The sequence below is a fragment of the Globicephala melas genome, chromosome 4 (genome assembly GCF_963455315.2).
Source record: "Globicephala melas chromosome 4, mGloMel1.2, whole genome shotgun sequence".
NCBI classification, from domain to species: Eukaryota; Metazoa; Chordata; class Mammalia; order Artiodactyla; family Delphinidae; genus Globicephala; species Globicephala melas.
Genome location: NC_083317.1, coordinates 1,661,396 through 1,678,869, shown reverse-complemented (window position 1 = coordinate 1,678,869; position 17,474 = coordinate 1,661,396). Strand labels below are relative to the sequence as shown.

Here is a 17,474-nt window from a genome sequence, read left to right as displayed (position 1 = left end):
CCCTGGCTCAGCTGGCGCCGTCGCTGCCCCTTGGCCCCGGCCTCCCTTCTGTGTCTGAGGCCTACGGCAGGGCTGGGTGCAGACTGGAGCTGGATCCAGATGCAGCCTGAAATGCAGAGTTTCCGGGTCTCACGTACCTGGAGCCGGCACACTGGGGGGCGTTCAAGGAGACTGGCCAGAATCCCCTTGGGATTTGGAACATACCGCACGGGGGACAATGGCAGGAACTGAAGACTATTCTGAGAGATCTGCGGTGACTGTTTCCAAATATCTAGCAGACAAGCCGGCGGAGCAGGGGAGCAGACTCCTGCGGTGTCCAGAGAGCACAGTCCTGCAGCCTGGCACAGAGGCCCGGCAAGCGGCCTTCTGGTCAACCACACAGGTCCCTAGCAGGGCTGTCACACCAAGCATGTGATATGAGGAGGGTTCCTGCAGCTGTTTGGGGAGTGCCTCTTGGAGATTATCATCCTGTAGCTGCCAACACTGTGATCCAGCCTCACCTACATCTGAGCAAGAGGCCAGTTTAGGAAGGTCTTCATCAAGGGCCTCAACCAGGTCCCCAGCTCCCCGGGGCACAGCGACCAGTGACAACGCCACCCACTGCCAGGCTCAATGTTAAACATAAACAGAAAACTAAGGGTCCTCCAGATGTTTTATAAAAGACCTAGAACGTGAGAGTCAGGCTACAACATATACATACACTCATACTGGAAGAAACTGAGCTGGTTCTAGGAACAGAATAGAATTTTAAAAAATTATAATTATCAGACTTCCCTGGTGGTGCAGTGGTTAAGAATCCACCTGCCAATGCAGGGGACACAGGTTCGAGCCCTGGTCCAGGAAGATCCTACATGCCGCGGAGCAACTAAGCCGTGAGCCACAACTACTGAGCCTGTGCTCTACAGCCCGTGAGCCACAGCTACTGAAGCCCGCGTGCCTAGAGCCCCTGCTCCACCACAAGAGAAGCCACCACGATAAGAAGTCCGTGCACCGCAATGAAGAGTAGCCCCCGCTTGCCGCAACTAGAGAAAGCCTGCATGCAGCAACGAAGACCCAGTGCAGCCAAAAATAAATATAAATAAAATAAATAAACTTAAAAAGAAAAGAAATTACACAAACTCTTAAAAAAATAAAATTATAATTATCTTCAGAAGTATTCAAGAAGATACCGCATTTATAGAGTAAATACAGAATGCCGTTAAAGGGAAGAGTTCTTGGATATTAAAAACACGATTCCTAGCATTACAAGAAGATGCTCATCAACAGGATTAGAGAATAAAGGTAAGGAAAGCGTCTAGGTTGTAGAAAAAGAAAAGATAGATTCAATCCAGGAGATCCGAAAGCTGGCTAACCGTTCTAGAGAGAGGGGAGCGTGAGACGATCAAGAAAAACTAAGAAAATCTCCCAGGCCTGGGGATGCACGCCTTCAGGTTGAAAGGGCACTGAGACCAATCAGACAGGAAGCACAGGAAACCACTGCGAAGAAACCTGTGGGCACTGAGGGCAGAGAAGGTCATAGGAAAGGCACCTGGGGAGGCAGGGGCTGCCCTCAGTGTTTCCAAGGAAACTTCCCCCCTAAAATCCTGCATGCGGTACATGAGGCAGGGTAAGGGATGCAGCCACCATGAGTGTCCACACTTCCCGCCACAGAAGGTCGCCCTCACTGGGATGAAGCCGGCGAGGTCACGGCTCCCCCAGCCTGTGGCTGTGCTGTCGGGGCACGTGGCCCACGTGGCTGTGGAGGGCGAGGGGTGAGCTCTCACCCTCAGCCCAGGATTGACGTGGCCTCACTCTGCTCAACACCCATTGGCTGGTCCTGGTCACATAACCTGGCTGAGCTGCAGGGACGCTGGGGAGTGTCGGGGAGCACCTGGAAGGCGGGGTGTCCTTGAGGTCAACCAGAACACCGGACATCAGAATTGGACACGGTGGCTCCAGCCAAAGATGGCAGTAAAGGAAAGTTCCAGAAAGGGGACCATTGTCAGTTCTAGAGACAGTCAGCCCGGACAGCACAGGCAGGAGGGCCCAGGAGGGGGGTTATGGGAAAAGAGGGAGGGGTCTTCACGGGCGCACACCGGCCAGAGGCCTTGCAGACGCGATGAGAGCACCAACACGCGGGTGGAAACTCAGGAGGCGCTGAAGACGCAGTGTTCACAGGGGCTCTCGGGGACAGGGATGGCCAGCAAGAAGCTGGGGCACGTTACCATGTGCAGAGACGGGGGTTTTCTTCCCCAAAAAGAAAAGGAGAGGGAGGGAGGGACTTCAGAAAAAGCAATTAGGAGCTTGTTGAAAAACATTATGTGCAGCACATGGGGTCCACGTATGAAGTGAGCCACGTGTGGTGGGCTTGTGGCATGAAAGGAGAGTCTGAACCGCATTCAGAGACTGTCCCCTGGGGTGGCACGAAGGTCATCCCACCACTGAAGCCACTGAGAAGGGAGTGATCGCAGCCGCGCCCTTGGCTCTGCGCGAACGACATTGGGACGCGGCCAGGACGACGCAAATGCCGACAGTGGCTCTCGATTTTAGAATCATCCGTGGGGGCTCGGCCTGGGGTCTGACACTGAGAGGGACAAGCTGGGCGGCTTGGAGGGAGGAGGGCGAGGGAAGGTGGGAGGAGGGTTGGGGCCCCACATCGTCACCCTAGACCACGGTGGGCGTGAAGCGGGGATGCCAACGCCGCCCGCTAGCCCGGGGCCCAGCGGCCCATGCGTGGTTCAGCCGGGCATCTGGGGTCACGCCACGTAATAAAGGCTTCTCGCTGCCTCAGTCAGAGGTCCCTCCAGGCAGCCCACGACAGTGGGGACCAGCTGAGGGACACTCAAGGTCTGCAGGGAAGGTGGACAGTGCTGCCACCACAGCTGACCAGGTCAGAGGCCAGCTGCCTGCTGCTCCAGGGCAAGAGCCTGGCGCCCACATAAAGGTGGGTCAGACCGTGAGGGCCCCCAGGGGCCAGGGGACCCGGCTGAGCAGCCGGGCTGCCGGAAACTCCGTGCCAGGGCAGCCTCCCGCCTCATTTAGGGCTCCCAGGCTATATTCGGGGTCCCAGGGGCTCGGCCTGAGCCTTATTCTGGGGAGGCGCCTGGGTGCGGAGGCCCGGGCTGGGCCCCTGGTCCTGGCTCATGCGGCCTGTGTCCTGCGTCGCCCAGGTGCCAGGCAGAGGTGCGGGGCCGGCGGGGAGTGCAGGGTCCTTACCAGGAAGGACTGGAAGAGCTGGAAGCTGCCGCCCAGCCGCACGTACAGATGGGACTGCAGCTGCGTGGATGTGCCATTGAAGGCGTTGGCCACGGCCAGGAAGGCGTAGGGCCCCACCGTGAAGAACTCCCAGTCGCAGGCACCCGACGTGGCGACGGTCTGGTTGGCCTCGAAGAGCCGGGCCCCTGGGCTCCACTTGTAGATGACACTGTAGATGTTGTGGTCGCTGCCTGGAAGCCGAGCGCCATGGAGGGAGGGAGACGGGCCGCCGTGGCCTCGCGCCGGCCTTGGCAAGACCCTGCCCGCCCGGACCCTGCCCCAGGCCCTGCAGCCCGTCCAGTCCAGCCAGGCCCTGCTCTCCTGCACCCTCCCCAGGCCCCCAGCAGTGGCAACGCCCTTCACGTGACCTTCCTGCCTCTGTGCCCCGATGAGAACCCTCGGGGGTCCCGGCTTCGGATGGCTCCAGAGCCCCCGAGGCCTTGCAGCACGCTGGAGGCGGGACCCCCGCCCTCCCCAGCCTCACCCCTCACGCTGTCCACCATCCCCTTCGCGCTCCCCGCCGCCGGTCAGGCCTGCCCGGAACGTGCTCCCTGGAGCTCCTCACCCACCCCCAGGGCTGGGCCAGCCTCTCCCGGGACACTCACTCCCATGGGGGGTATTGGGTGGCGGGCTCCTGGGGTCCTCTCTGCCCATGAGCGGTGGTGGGGTCTCCTCCCTGGCCCCCCGCCTGCCGCCAGAGTTCCCCGGCGGGTGTAGACTCAGGTGATCGCTGAGCCGCAGAGCCTGCCGAGGCCAGAGGTGCCCTGCAGGGCCGACTGCCCCCCGGGGCCCTGTCCCCCAAGAGCTACAAGGCAGGGAAGGGCTCACTGTGGCCACGCAGGGCAGTCACCTGGCCCAGAGCCAGGTTTCCCAGGCCCTCCCAGGACTGTCCCCCACTGCACCCACTGCATCCCACAGAGTCTGTGCCCAGAATGGAGAAGGGCAGGGACGCCCTTCCCTGGACAGATGAGGGGTGCGCAGGTGCGTCCTCCCTCAGACGCCCCCGTCAGATTGCCAAGCCCGAGGACACGGCCACGTGTGGTTATTACACATTTTTAATGAGATACACTGAACCCTGCAGGCGACCCTGCCCTGGCCCTGGAGTCCAGGCCATAGCCCCTACCTTCCCGGTGGTTGGCCACGGCCAGGAAGTGCTCCCCGGACACCTCGAAGGCCTCCCAGTCCCGGGCGCCGTGGGTGAGGACCCTCTGGTACGGTGCGAACCTCCGCCTTCTCTGGCTCCATTTGTAAATGACAGAGAACTCCTGACCCTTTTCATTCGGTTCAAAATTAGCCACAGCCAGGAAGATCTGGGGAGAGGACCGGGACAGCGTTCTCGTGATCTGTGCGAGGGGTCCGGCACTCGAGGCTTCTGAACACCGGCCTCGGGACAGGGGCTGAGCCGGGACTGATGGCCTGGGGCGGGCCCAAGCGCCCACGACTGACTCTCCGGATCTTCATCACATTAAGACCCGCAGCCGCATCCACATGTAGCAGCCCATGAGCTCCGTTCCTGTCTCCCAAGCCCAGGAAAAGCTTCACGCACGGAAATGTTCTCCAGCACCGGGTGAAGAGGAAAACTCTTAACGCCCTGCTGTCTCAGGAAGCATGTGTTTGTCACGCAGTCGAGGACAACATGGCAACGCCCCACGTGTGACGTGAGCTGGAGGCCAGATGGTGGGTCATGTGATGAGGCAGGAGCCGGAAGCCCGGGGGTGGGGCACACTCACGGCGGCTGAAGCAGCCCCAGGTACACTCCGCCGCTGCTTAGGGGACGGGGCAGACTTTTTTCTTAGTTTTCTAAAGTTCCCAATTTTTCTTTGATATCAGGTTGTTTTTTATAATGAAAAAATATAAACCTTTAAAATGTCATCAACCATAAAACCAGAGGGCTAGTCACTCCTTCACCAGGCTGGCTGGGAGCGCAGGACCCTGAGGGCTGGCAGCGACGGGGAACAGAGGTCTGTCTGTTTCACTCAGTTTTGTCCCCCGTTGGGGGGGATACCTGCCCAGGTGAGGGCAGGGCTGCACCTGGCACACGTGTTAGTGAGCAAGTGACTTGGGGGCGGGCTCGGGGAGGTAAAGAGAAAACTCTCACAAGGGGATGACCCTCTTAGCCACGACCCGTGGGCCACTGCTCAACGCAGCCCTGGTGGAAGGAAGGGGAGGCTGCCCACGAGGCTTCCCACCCAAGGCCTCCGGGCCAAGCTCACCATCCTCACCTGTCCCTCCATTAGGACATCACGTGTCCCCAGTGTGTATGGAGTGAGTAAAGGAAGGCTGGGAATGGAGGCCTATTTTCATTCTGACGTGACGTCCGCCCTGCTGACTGGTTTAGGTCAGATTACCTCCAAGGTTTAAGGAGGCAGTGGTGGGTCTGCACGGAGCTGGGGAGCATCTCAGACATGGGCTGATCTCTATTTTGCGGAAGCCAAACAGACTTTCTCAGTCACATTCTGGACACAGAGACGCAGCCGCGCCTGACTTTAAAAGACACTTAGAACCTGCACGAGGCTTCGAAACCAGTAGAAGTGCCTTTCCCCATAAAATCTACGTAAGGAGCCCCAACCTTTGGGCTCTGTGGGGTTTCCCAAGGGAAAAAGGATCGAGAAAGACTCCGAATGCAGACTTGCCTTTTTTCCAATGGTGAAATGTCTCCAGGACTGCGCTTGGTGCGTGGGAATGTCCTGGTACGAGGAGAACTTCCCGTCGGCCCATTTGTAGATGGCGGACGTGGTTTTCCGGTTGGCAGTGGCCACGAAGAGCCCGGCCCCAGGGATGACGAAGACCTCGATACCCAGTGTCTCCGAGTTCGTGAACAGGCTCTGATGCTCCTCCACGTACTCCAGCCTTTCTTTGGCTTGTGATAGAGACACAGAGACCCAGTTAATGCTTCCCAGGACAGAAGCCTGGACGGACGTCCAGGGGTGCAACCCCAGGGACCTGGGCCATGACCCGGAGCACTGTGGCCTTGAGCGCCGTGCCGCCCTCACCAGGAGGCCCGGCAAAGGAGCCTCTCATCCCCGCACAGGTTTTAGGGTCTGCAGAGCCCCCAGGGATACTAGTTGGGTGGAACTGACACGTCAGGTCCCTACTAGATGTTTCCCACGGCTCGCGGCTTCCACGAAAGGCTGTGCCCTGATGGGAACTAGAGAGTAGAGGCCACGGCTCGGGGACTTTCCCCCGGAGCCAGTTCCCGTTTCCCGAGGACCCCCTTGGGGAGCATCACGGAACCTCTCCTCACCTCCCCGCCAACAGAACCACTCCCGGGCTCCTGGCACCATCGCGTCCAATGTTGACCCGAGTGGGCGGAGAGGGTAGGAGAGCAGGTGGGGCTCCTGGAGCGGGGCTGGCCCCCTCGGGGAGGTTCGAGAGCTGAGAGCCGGCCAGCCTACCCGTAGGGCCCAGGGGGGCACACGTTTCCAGGTGAGGCACGCGGGCTCACTGCTCCGTGGGGGGGTCGTCCCTGCCCCTAAGTATCGCTGGCTCTGAGAAGACCCCGAGGTCCCCAGAGCCCCACCCACCTCACCTGCTAACACGGAGACCCACTCGCTGCCCACGCACAGGTATAGCCCCTTGCGGCCGGCGTCAAACCAGAACTGGGCGTCCTCCGCTTTGGTACACGGCGGCCGGGATCCCAGCGTCACCTTCATGTCGGTTTCTGCAGGGAGGCAGGAAGATGGGTGTCCAGTGGGCACGTGCTACCCGGAGGAGGGCAGAGGCGGGAGTGTCAGGTGACCCCTGCTTTCGCCTTCAGCTCCACCCCCTGAGCTGCCAGGAGCCACTCAGGGTCTCGGGGAGGGAGGGAGACCCGAGAGCCCATGGCCTGCCTGGGGCGTCCGCACGCAGGACGGCCTCCCTCCCACCTAGCTCTTCCCCGTGGCCTCAGCTCTGCTGAGAGCCCTGAGCCATCACGCCGCACGGCTCCCCGTGGCCTCAGCTCTGCTGAGAGCCCTGGGCCATCACGCCGCACGGCTCTCCGCTTCCACCTGAGACTCGCTGGTACGCGTCCACCCAGCTTCCATTCTGCGTAGTTCTGAGGCCCCTGACCCCTGACCCCGGGGCTCACGGCTTCATCCCAGGTCCAGCCCTCACCCCGATGGTGCCACTTGGCCCCTTTACAGCAACGTCCGCGATGTGGCCCCGGCGGCCAGTCTGTGGCACTGAGCGCATCCTCGACCTCTTGAACTGCCCGGCAGAGGCCTGGGGCCAGACTCCTGCCCGAGGCCCGGCAAACAGCCCAGAGGCCGTGTGCCTCTGGGAATCTGGGGACACGGGTCCAGGATTGGGCCTAAGGGCCAGCTTGCTCAGGGGGCTCCCCTGACTCGTGAGGCTCGAGAGGGTCGGGCTGTCTCCCCGCCTCCCTAGTAGGGATGAGGGGTTTCAGACCCTCCATGGCAGGGGATGTGGCTTAAATAAACCGTCAACACCAACTTTACACTGGGGAGGTGCAAACACAAACTAAAGACGGCAAAGCTGGGGACACTCTAGGCTGGGGGATCCCAGAAAACAGCAATGAACTCATGAAGGTCGGGGTCCCCGCGGGGGTGGGGTGCTGACGCTTGATGTCTGTTGGAGAGGAAGGGGGGAAAGGGCCCCAACGCTGCTCTGGAGGCAAAGCAGGGACGCAAGATTGTAGGCTCAGCCCCAGGTCCCAGGCGGGACGAGCAGTTAATCGAGGGCATGGTCCAGGCGGGGGTTAAACAGCCATGGGGGGCGCCCTTGGGAGGGAGGCGGGTCTGGCGGCACCATCTGCCTTCCCTGCGGGGCCGTCTGCGTCAGGCCCGGCGTTCCCTTCATGCATGTGCCAAGCGCCCTCCTGTCTTGTGCCCGGGGAGGTTGGCAGTGCCAAGGCTCCCAGGGTCTACCGTCGGCGTGGGGAGCGGGTGGCTGCGGCCTACTAACCATAGGGGTACTTCAGCACCTCACTATCTTCCAGCTTCCCCGCGAGTCCCCGCAGGATAGGGGGGATGGACAGCAGGGCGAGCTCAGGATTCCTGCAGGGACAGAGCCTCAGGGTGGCGTCTGAGCCGGGCAGCAGGACCAGCTGCCTCACCAGGCCCTGCAGAGAGAGGGACAGCGCGCTGAGACCTGCACTGCTGGAGCGGGCCCCTCCCACTGGGCTCAGTCCCCCCAGCCCCCGAGGGAGGGGTGGAAATGCGGGTGCGGGTCTAAGCTCTAAAGCCAGGAGAGAGGAGTCAGCCCGTTGGGTAAGGGGGGCATTGGGAGCAGTGGTGGAGAGCTGTGCACCATTCGAAGGTGATTACACCACGGAAGGGACCTTTCCTGTGGACGCCCTACAGTGACCAGGTACAATGCTCATCCATCTGTATGTCCATCCACTCGTCTCTCTGTCTACCTATCTGTCCATCCATCCATCCATCCATTTGTCCATCTCTGTCCATCCATCCATCCCTTTGTCCATCCATCCATCCATCCATCCACCCACCCAAATACCCATTCATTCATCCATCCATCTATACATCTGTTCATCTATCTGCCCACCTATCTGTCCATCCATCTGTCCATCCACCATTCATCCATCTATCCATTAGTCCATCCATCCACCCATCCATCCAAGCATGCCATCGGTAAATATTCAGAGCGTGGTTCTTTACACGGGACACGGCAAGAAACAAAAGCCCTAACCCTCATGGAGCAAGGTCCCCCCCGCTCCCCTGCACTCTAAGGGAAAGACAGGCAATGAGCAAACACACAGCTGGTCTGAAGGTGGTCAGGGCTACAAAGACAATCTGGGGAAGGGGGTGAGAGAGCTGGGTGTGGGTGTCGTCTCCTCAGAGTGCAAGGGAAGGCCTCCATGGTATGAGGGCACAGGGCAGGGCCCCAAAGTCACAGGGAGTGTGCCATGGCAGGTGTGGGACAAATGTTCCAGGAGGAGGGCACAGCAGGTGCAAAGGCCCTGTGGTGGGAGTGTGCCCGGCATGCATGGGACTCCACGGAACCTTTATGCTCCCCATTCCCAACTGCACGTACAACAGTGTCAAACTGGGGTGCCAGACCAGTGGTGACAGCCCCCCAGGAGCACTGGTGTTGGGAGGTCCAGGCAGGCAGCTCCTCCGTAGTTACCGTGAACTGGCCTTTGGTCCTCCTCCGGCTGCCGACGAAGAACCGGGCTCCTTGCACCGATAGGGTGGCCGGGAAGGGCACATCAGCCATTCTGAAAACATTGGAGGATGGTTTTAGGGCCATGGGAGAGCAGGGTCGTGGCCTATTTACGTAGAAAAGGATGGGGGCAGCCCCGCCTGAGGCTGTATCAGTATCCGGGGTCAGCCATAACGAGAACCACAGGCTGGGCGCCTCAAACCACAGAAGTGTGTTCTCTCGCAGTGCTGGAGGCCAGAGGTCTGAGATCGGGGTGTGCCCCCTCTGAAGACTCCAGGGGAAGGTCCTGCCGCCTCTTCCGGTTGCTGGGAGCTCCTGGAGTTTCCGGGATTGTGGCTGAATCATGTGGCCTTCTCCTCCACGCCTCCTTGTAAGGTCACTGTGTCAGGGCCAACCTACTGCTCAGCTTAGCTCGGTTATGCCTGCAGAGATGCTGTTTCCAAACGAGGTCCCATTCTCCGGTTCTAGCGGATGTGAATTTGGGGGGAAGCTCTTTGCCCCAGGACAAGGATCTTCTACAAAACCGTGTGCTGCGGAGGTGTTCAGTGGCCCCTCTCCATGTCACGGGCGTCTCCAGTGGCTCCTCCCGGCACGGGGTCCCCAGCCTGCCCCCGTCCTCTGAGCCCAGGGCCGTGAGACAGATGATGTCGGGGCCAGACGGGGTTCACCTCGGTGAGCCGGGATGTGTGGGAAGATGTGGCTGGAGTTGGGTCTTGAGATGCAAGTGGAGGCCCAACTCGGGATGGGGAAGACGTGGGACCTCCTGGAGGGGACTGCGTGGCTGGAGCCTCTGGGGGAAGAGCCAGGTGTGTGCTTCCTCTCCACTGTCCAGCACCTCCCGGACCATGATGCCACGTCCTCTAGTCAAAGCACCTGCTCCGTCCAGGGTCTGCCGTCTGGCTGCCGCCGGCCGTGGCAAGGTCCCAGAACGCCTGCGCTCCGAGCACAGCTCCCAGGCTTCCTGGGTCCAGGTGTGAGCCCTCCGCGGCACCGCAATGATCTCCAGCACCCGCACCGCCAGCCTTGTCCTCCTGCACATGGCCCCCATCACAGAACTGCCCCGCCGCCGGCTCTCCCACCTGAGCCGCCGTCTCCCTATAAAGGCCCCAGTGTATTCGGGGCATGGTGGGGCGGAGTTGTGATAAAGGCATGTTTAAACAGTGTGTACGTGTTAAGGAGAATCTTTTATTCCAACAAGTTTCATAATGACAAAGCAGAGTGAGAGTCTACCTTTGAAAGAAATATTTGTCATAAGGATAGATCTAGTGTAAATGGACCATTTGTGATTAAGAAAGAAAGGGTGGCGAGCCCCAGCCAGCGAGGAGGGACGCTGAGGTCCGGTGGGGGCCGTCCCCGCCCAGCTTACCCGGGAGCCAGGCCATGGGGACCAGGCCACGGCCAGGACAAGAGATGGGCTCGGGCTCTCGAGTGCCCGGGGTTGCGTCAAAGCTATAAGGCGATTCCGCACGTTTATTTGGTGTTCTGGTGAATATTTTCTCCCTCGTCCCAGAAAAGGAAACTGAGTCAGAGAGGTTAAGTGATGGGTTGAAAGTCACAAAGCAAGACCTGGGCCTCATCGGGCGGCAGCTCCTTTTGGGCTCCTGGTGCCCGAGCTCACCCTGACCTTCCTCTGGGCCTTGCCTCGATGCTACCGACTCCGCAGCCCCGTAGATGGGTCGAGTCCCATCCCCCAGCCCCAGCGGGCAGGCTGCGGCCCCTCCCCGCCCGGGCGCTCCCGCCCATCGCCGCCTCTCTGGGGGCCGGGGCCGTTCCACGTCCACCAGCCAATGAGCCTGGCGCTCCTCCTCCAGCCTGACCCCAGCGGCCTTCGGCGGAGCCCCGCGGGCCAGCGTGCGCCGTGCGAGCTCTGCTGGCAGCACCCGGCCCCTGCCACCCCTCCGGCGCCGCGGTACCTACATGCCCACGGGGAGGCCGCAGTCCCTGGTGAGGGAGAAGGAGCCTTCGGACACGGCCAAGACCAGCGTGTGCCACTGGCCGTCCGTCAGAGCCGGGCCGCGGAAGGACACACGGACCTGCCAGGCGCGCGCCCCGTCCTCCCTGAGGAAGAGGAAGTGCAGCTGGGTGGGCGAGTAGCGCAGGCCGAGCAGCAGCGAGTCCCGCTCCTCCGCCACCACCGTGAACAGGTACTCGTTCTTCTGCAAGAGAGGGGCCAGCGGGGGCGGGGCAGGGAGGGGGCAGGTGAGGGGGGGCAGGTGAGGGCGGGCGGCAGGTGAAGGGGGCAGGTGAGGGGGGGCAGGTGAGGGGGCAGGTGAAGGGAGGCAGGTGAAGGGGGGCAGGTGAGGGTGGCAGGTGAAGGGCAGGTGAGGGGGCAGGTGAAGGGGGGCAGGTGAGGGGGCAGGTGAGGGGGGCAGGTGAGGGTGGCAGGTGAAGAGGGGCAGGTGAAGGGGGGCAGGTGAGGGTGGCAGGTGAAGGGTGGCAGGTAAGGGGGGCAGGTGAGGGGGGCAGATGAAGGGGAGCAGGTGAGGGCGGCAGGTGAAGGGGGGCAGGTGAATGGGGGCAGGTGAGGACGGCAGGTGAAGAGGCAGGTGAAGGGGGCAGGTGAGGGCGGCAGGTGAAGGGGGGCAGGTGAGGGCGGCAGGTGAAGGGGGCAGGTGCAGGGGGGCAGGTGAAGGGTGGCAGGTGAGGGGGGCAGGTGAGGGGGCCGGTGAAGGGGGGCAGGTGAAGGTGGCAGGTGAAGAGGGGCAGGTGAAGGGGGGCAGGTGAGGGGGGGCAGGTGAGGGGGCAGGTGAGGGCGGCAGGTGAAGGGGGGCAGGTGAAGGGGGGCAGGTGAGGGGGGCAGGTGAAGGGGGGCAGGTGAAGGGGGGCAGGTGAGGGCGGCAGGTGCAGGGGGGCAGGTGAGGGCGGGTCTCTGGGCCGCAGCGCCTGAGACAGTAACCAGGGTCTGTGATGAAACCAAATGCACCACTCACACCCATGAGGACAGCTACTGTCAGTAAAACAGAAAATTGCAAGTGTTGCTGAGGATGTGGAGAAATTGGAGCCCTTGTGCACTGCTGGGGGGGAAGGCAGCAATAAAATGGTGCAGCTGTTATAGGAAACAGTGTGGAGGTTCCCCAAAAAATTAGTGTGGAATTACCATCTGACCTAGCAATTCCACTTCTGGGTATATCCCAGAAGGACTGGCAGCAGCCTCCTGAAGAGGTACTTGTACACCCGTGTTCACGCGAGCATCGCTCTCAATAGCTAAAATGTCAAGGCAGCCAGTGTCCATCGATGGAGAAATGGATAACTAAGATGTGGTCCATTCATGCAATGGGATATTGCTCAGCCTTAAAAAGGAAGTTCTGACGTCAGCGTGGATGAACCTTGAGGACCTGATGCTCAGTGACGTAAGCCAGTAACAAAAGGACAGGTAGTGTGCGGTCCACTGATGTGAGGTCCCTGGGGGACCCGGATGCACAGGGGCCAAAGGTGGGCAGTGGGGCCGGGACTGGGGGCAGTCGTGGGGAGCTGTTATTTAATGCGTGTAGAGTTCCAGTTTGGGGAAGAGGAAAGGTTCTGGAGATGGACGGTGCTGATGGCTGCACAACAGCGTGACTGTCCTTAATGCCCCTGAGCTGGATACTTAAAAAGGGTTAAAATGGGAAATTTCACGTCACGTGTATTTTACCACAATTTAACGAACCTCGCGCCACCCACCATTGTCGCGATCTCCAAACGCCAGCAACCCCAGCTCGGACCAGGGAGAGACCATATATACTTGACTGTACGTAAGTGCAATTTACAGTCTGTTCATTTCTAGCCTAACACAATAAAAAGCGTAAAGAAATGAAAGTGATTAAACCTGAATGCTAAGCAGATACGTTAAATATAGAATATAGTTTTTTAGCAAGTCTTTGCCCATGTAAAACTATCAGTGAATTCCACGCAACTGTTACACTAAAGAAGTGGAAAAACTCCATGGTCCTCATGGTTAATTTAACACCTAATTTAGCAAAATCAATTTGCACAGCTTGGGTCACATGGCCTCTGGCCACTCCGGGCGCTGAGGGGACACGTGTGGCCCCTGCACTTATCTTCCATGTGAAGGGCGCCTTCCCGTGAGCCAAGTCTCAGGAAGTGCACGGAATGGGTGGAAATGACACAGCAGGACAAAATGCTCACAGTGGTGGCTGGGCCCGTGGGCGGGTGGCTGGGAAGGACGGTGACGTCACAGCCAGGGCCTCCGGGTGGACAGGCGTCTTTACTCCCCCATGTTCACGTCCCAGGACCCCGGAGCCTGAGCAGGCGCTGACCTTCTTGGAGAGGGCAGGGGCCCCACCCAGAGGGGTCAGGCCACTGACCTTTGGGGTTCTCAGTCCCTCACCTCTAGGAATACTCCTGGCTGGAGGAGACCAGTGTCTGGTCAGAACACTGTGTTTCCCCCCAGTGAAGGTGAGAGACAGGAATTGGGTCATGTGATGAAGTAAGTTTATTTATCCGGGTGCCTGAGGAGGTGCTGACAGGATGGAAGTGGAAGCCAAGTGACGCAGGCAGAGGAACTGGGAGGGGGACAGGTGACCCAGAGGCAGGTGGAGGTGCAGCAAGGTCGGGGTTCCCGGGGCAGGATCAGAGGTCAGTCAGACCAGGACAGTGGGGACGAAGGGGACCCTGTCCCGAGTGGGGGCAGCCGCCCAACCCAGGTCAGGACTGAGGGAGGCTGGGAGGACCGAGTCACGGGGGGACCTGAGCCCGGCTGGCCCTGGGGGGACGTGCCCGGTCAGCAGCAGGACGTGCCTGAGGCGGGGACGCAGCAGGCGGGGCAGCAGAGCAGGGCTGCGGAGGAGGAGGGTCTGCGGCAGGACAAGGGGCAGGGGGTGGGCTGGCAGCACGAGGGGGCTGAGCAGGGGGCGGCCTCACAGCACACGGGCTCGCAGCACGCAGGTGTGTAACAGACGGGCTTGCAGCAGACAGGTGTGCAGCAGACAGGTTTGCAACAGACAGGCACACAGCAGGCCTGCTGGCAGGGGGAGCAGGTGCGGCAGGGGGGCTCCCACACTCGCCCTTCCTCCTTGGGGTTGAGAGCTGGCTGCAGGAGCCCCTCATTAGTGCTGGCGTAGTTTCTGCAATAGTTTTCCCTCGTTAAACTTGTGAGTGTAAATATCCTGAGTTGCAGGATGTTTTCCCTTCGCTCCTTTGTTTGGCTCCAGAAAGTCATGGAAACTATTGAGGCAAGATTATGCTGAGTGTGGTTTAGAGGTGAACACCTCTCTACATTGATGCATTCTGTTCCATCTCTCCTGTGTTTGGGGTACTTTTAATATCAGTTTAACTTTTAAGCATTTTAAAATTTAAGTGTAGCCTGCGTCCCACCACTACTGAGCCCGCGCGCCTAGAGCCCGTGCTCCGCAACAAGAGAAGCCGCTGCAGTGAGAAGCCCGCGTGCAGCAACGAAGAGCAGCCCCTGCTCGCCGCAACTAGAGAAAGCCCGCACGCAGCAATGAAGACCCAACGCAGCCAAAAAAAAAAAAAAAAGAAGAAGAAGAATCTTAAGTGTAAACTGACATTGGCACATCTTATAAAATGCAAGTGGTTCAGAAGATTGGACCATAGAGTGGGTCTAGGGTCACGTTCCAGCAGGGCCTGGTGTGAGACCCAGGCTCTGCCAGCAGGAGGTGAGGGATGCCCAGAGCCCTCGCAGCCCAGCCTAGCGTGCCCGAGAGGAGCGTTAATGGGACACGGTCGGACGTGGACTCTGCAATGAAACTTTCTCCAGGAGCAGTGCTCACAGGTGTCTGAGTGAGTCTGGGGCCATGAAAGGGACGCAGGACTGCAGGGTAAATCGGGAGCCGTTTTCATCAACATTTCACCCAAACTCAAGTGCCTTTCGGCACAGGCTGTGCGCCCCACACTCCTCGGCTGGGCAAATTGCCCTTCTTGACCCGAGGTTGCCTCCCTCAGAGGTGATGCCCTGAAGGACTCAGGGACAGGGAGAGGGTCTCCCCCTGGAGACCCCGCGTGCGAGCAGTGGAGACGTGCGGACCCCAGGTAACACCCAAAGTCAAGCCCAGGCAACAGTCAGTTTCCCTCGTGGATGAAGAAGATGTGGTCCTGGGGAGCCCGGAACTGAAAGTCAGCATGGGCTGACTCTGGTGAGGAGGTCGACGCCTGGAGCAGGGATGGTCACGACGGCCCTGGCCACAGCTGTGGGGTTAGACAGCACTGTCTGAGCACCTGTTCTAGGCCAGGCGGGGATCCTCCAAATCACAGAGATAAAAGAGAAAACCCCAAATATGATGAGAGAAAATGTAATCAACGGACCGTGTGTTTCGCCGACGCCAAACATGACAGTCCGTTTGCTAGGGAGGGAGGAGGCACAGCTAGGATACAACAGTAGAGACAAAACTGAGCGTGAAGCGCTCTGAGCTGAGCGCACGAAGGTGTGTGTGTGTGGACTGGAAGGGCTCCATGAATTTCAGGAGCCTCAGGGCTTCAGAGCCCACCCACCCTAGACACGTGCTGGCAGTTTTTAAATGAACAGAATTAATAGCAGCCCCTTCGCCGTGCAGGAAGAAACAGCACGTAGTCCGGAAATGAACCCCCCCAGGGCTGACTCCGGACCCCTCTCCCACCAAACAGTGAAAGACACAGAGCTTCTGGGGGAACATCCGGGATTAAGGCTGATTTGATCTTCTTTCAAGTTATTACATCTTTCTCAAGTAAAGAGAACAGCGGTGTATTTTCATATAAGCAAGAGCTTAGAAAGTACTCCACTCACACTTCCCTCTTGAAAAAAAACACTTAAAGAAATAAGACAAATGACCAAGTGATGAAGCAGACAGGAGCACCTGGGGGGCTGGGCTGGCGTCGGTGCAAAGAAGGGGAAACAAGTCGAAATAGCCAGCGAGATGGGTTGTATGTGCAGAGTCTGATCCTTCCTAGGCAGTGACCCCGGTGAGGTTCTAACACTTTATTAATATCAGATGCTCTGTCTGTGTGAGAGCCACCTGGCTGCCGAGCCCTTGAAAAGTGGCCAGTACCCCATGTTCACTTTTGGGGGGTTTTTTGTTTGTTTTTTTAAGAGAAGAAATTGTTTTGTTCACTGTTGTATCTCTGGTGCCTAGAACAATTCTTAGTATTGGTACAGAGAAGGGCCCATTTTTATGAAAGAATAACAGAGCATCTTACCACAAGTCATATTCCGAAGTAAACAAAAATGTCCACAGACAAAAGGATCTAAAGCTTGTTGAAAACCCGACGTGTGGACGCATAAGAAATGCAAAGTGGATTATTTTTCTATCCCCACTTTGCTCTGTACAGGCAGGAGTGAATTACTATACAATTCTTCAAGGCCCTCACAACTCAATCAAAATTTACTGCAAAACTCATTTAATCAAAATTTACCGTTTAATCAAAATAAAACTCACTTAAGTCATTTTTTTTTCAAATTTACTTTTCAGAACAGTTGGTCACAATCCCTGAATACAAATGCCTTGATCATTTGGAATATGCTACAAAGGCCGGTGGATGAGCTACAGAAGGAACAATGGGAAAATCAAGAGTCTGGACCACCTCCTACTTGGACCAGCAGTGATGAAGCAACAGATGATGACTGTATGCAAATGGAGACAGGATTACTCTCAATTTGATCTTCAACTTGCTGGCCATGCACAACTGATTCTCTTCTTTCAATATAACTGATACGATAAGGATATGGCTACATTAACTTACTAAAAGCAACAAGGTACAAAGATAAAGGTATTAATCTCTGGAAGTATTTTGAAAACACTGATAAACACTAAATATTTAATACTAAAACACTGCAAGATCCCCTCAACAATCTCTACCCATTTTCCCAACTTTTTAAAATTTTTGCATTATTTATTATTGATTGTCACCTCCCCCACCTAGGATGTAAACTCCGTTAGAGAAGAATTTTTCCTGTTGTGTTCAGCCTTCTATCCCCGGTGCCTGAAACAGTGCTTGGTACATAGAAGGTGCTCAATAAATTTGTTAAATCAGGACTTCCCTGGTGGCACAGTGGTTAAGAATCCACCTACCAATGCAGGGGACACGGGTTCAAGCCCTGGTCCAGGGAGATCCCACGTGCCATGGATCAACTAATCCGTGCACCACAACTACTGAGCCTGCGCTCTAGAGCCCACGAGCCACAACTA

At 58.3% G+C, this 17,474-nt stretch overlaps 1 protein-coding gene across 1 annotated transcript in view; it reads right to left on the bottom strand.

Annotated features, from left to right (window-relative positions):
- The window catches only part of TSPEAR (thrombospondin type laminin G domain and EAR repeats), a 60,234-nt gene that overhangs the window by 12,942 nt on the left and 29,818 nt on the right, over positions 1–17,474 (bottom strand). Inside the window, exons 3-9 of the mRNA XM_030835585.2 lie at positions 11,275–11,513; positions 9,322–9,412; positions 8,140–8,296; positions 6,764–6,895; positions 5,868–6,094; positions 4,358–4,544; positions 3,196–3,425 (exon numbers count right to left, since the gene is read on the bottom strand). Of these exons, the coding sequence (XP_030691445.1) occupies positions 3,196–3,425; positions 4,358–4,544; positions 5,868–6,094; positions 6,764–6,895; positions 8,140–8,296; positions 9,322–9,412; positions 11,275–11,513 (1,263 nt within the window). The remainder of the gene's footprint in view (positions 1–3,195; positions 3,426–4,357; positions 4,545–5,867; positions 6,095–6,763; positions 6,896–8,139; positions 8,297–9,321; positions 9,413–11,274; positions 11,514–17,474) is intronic.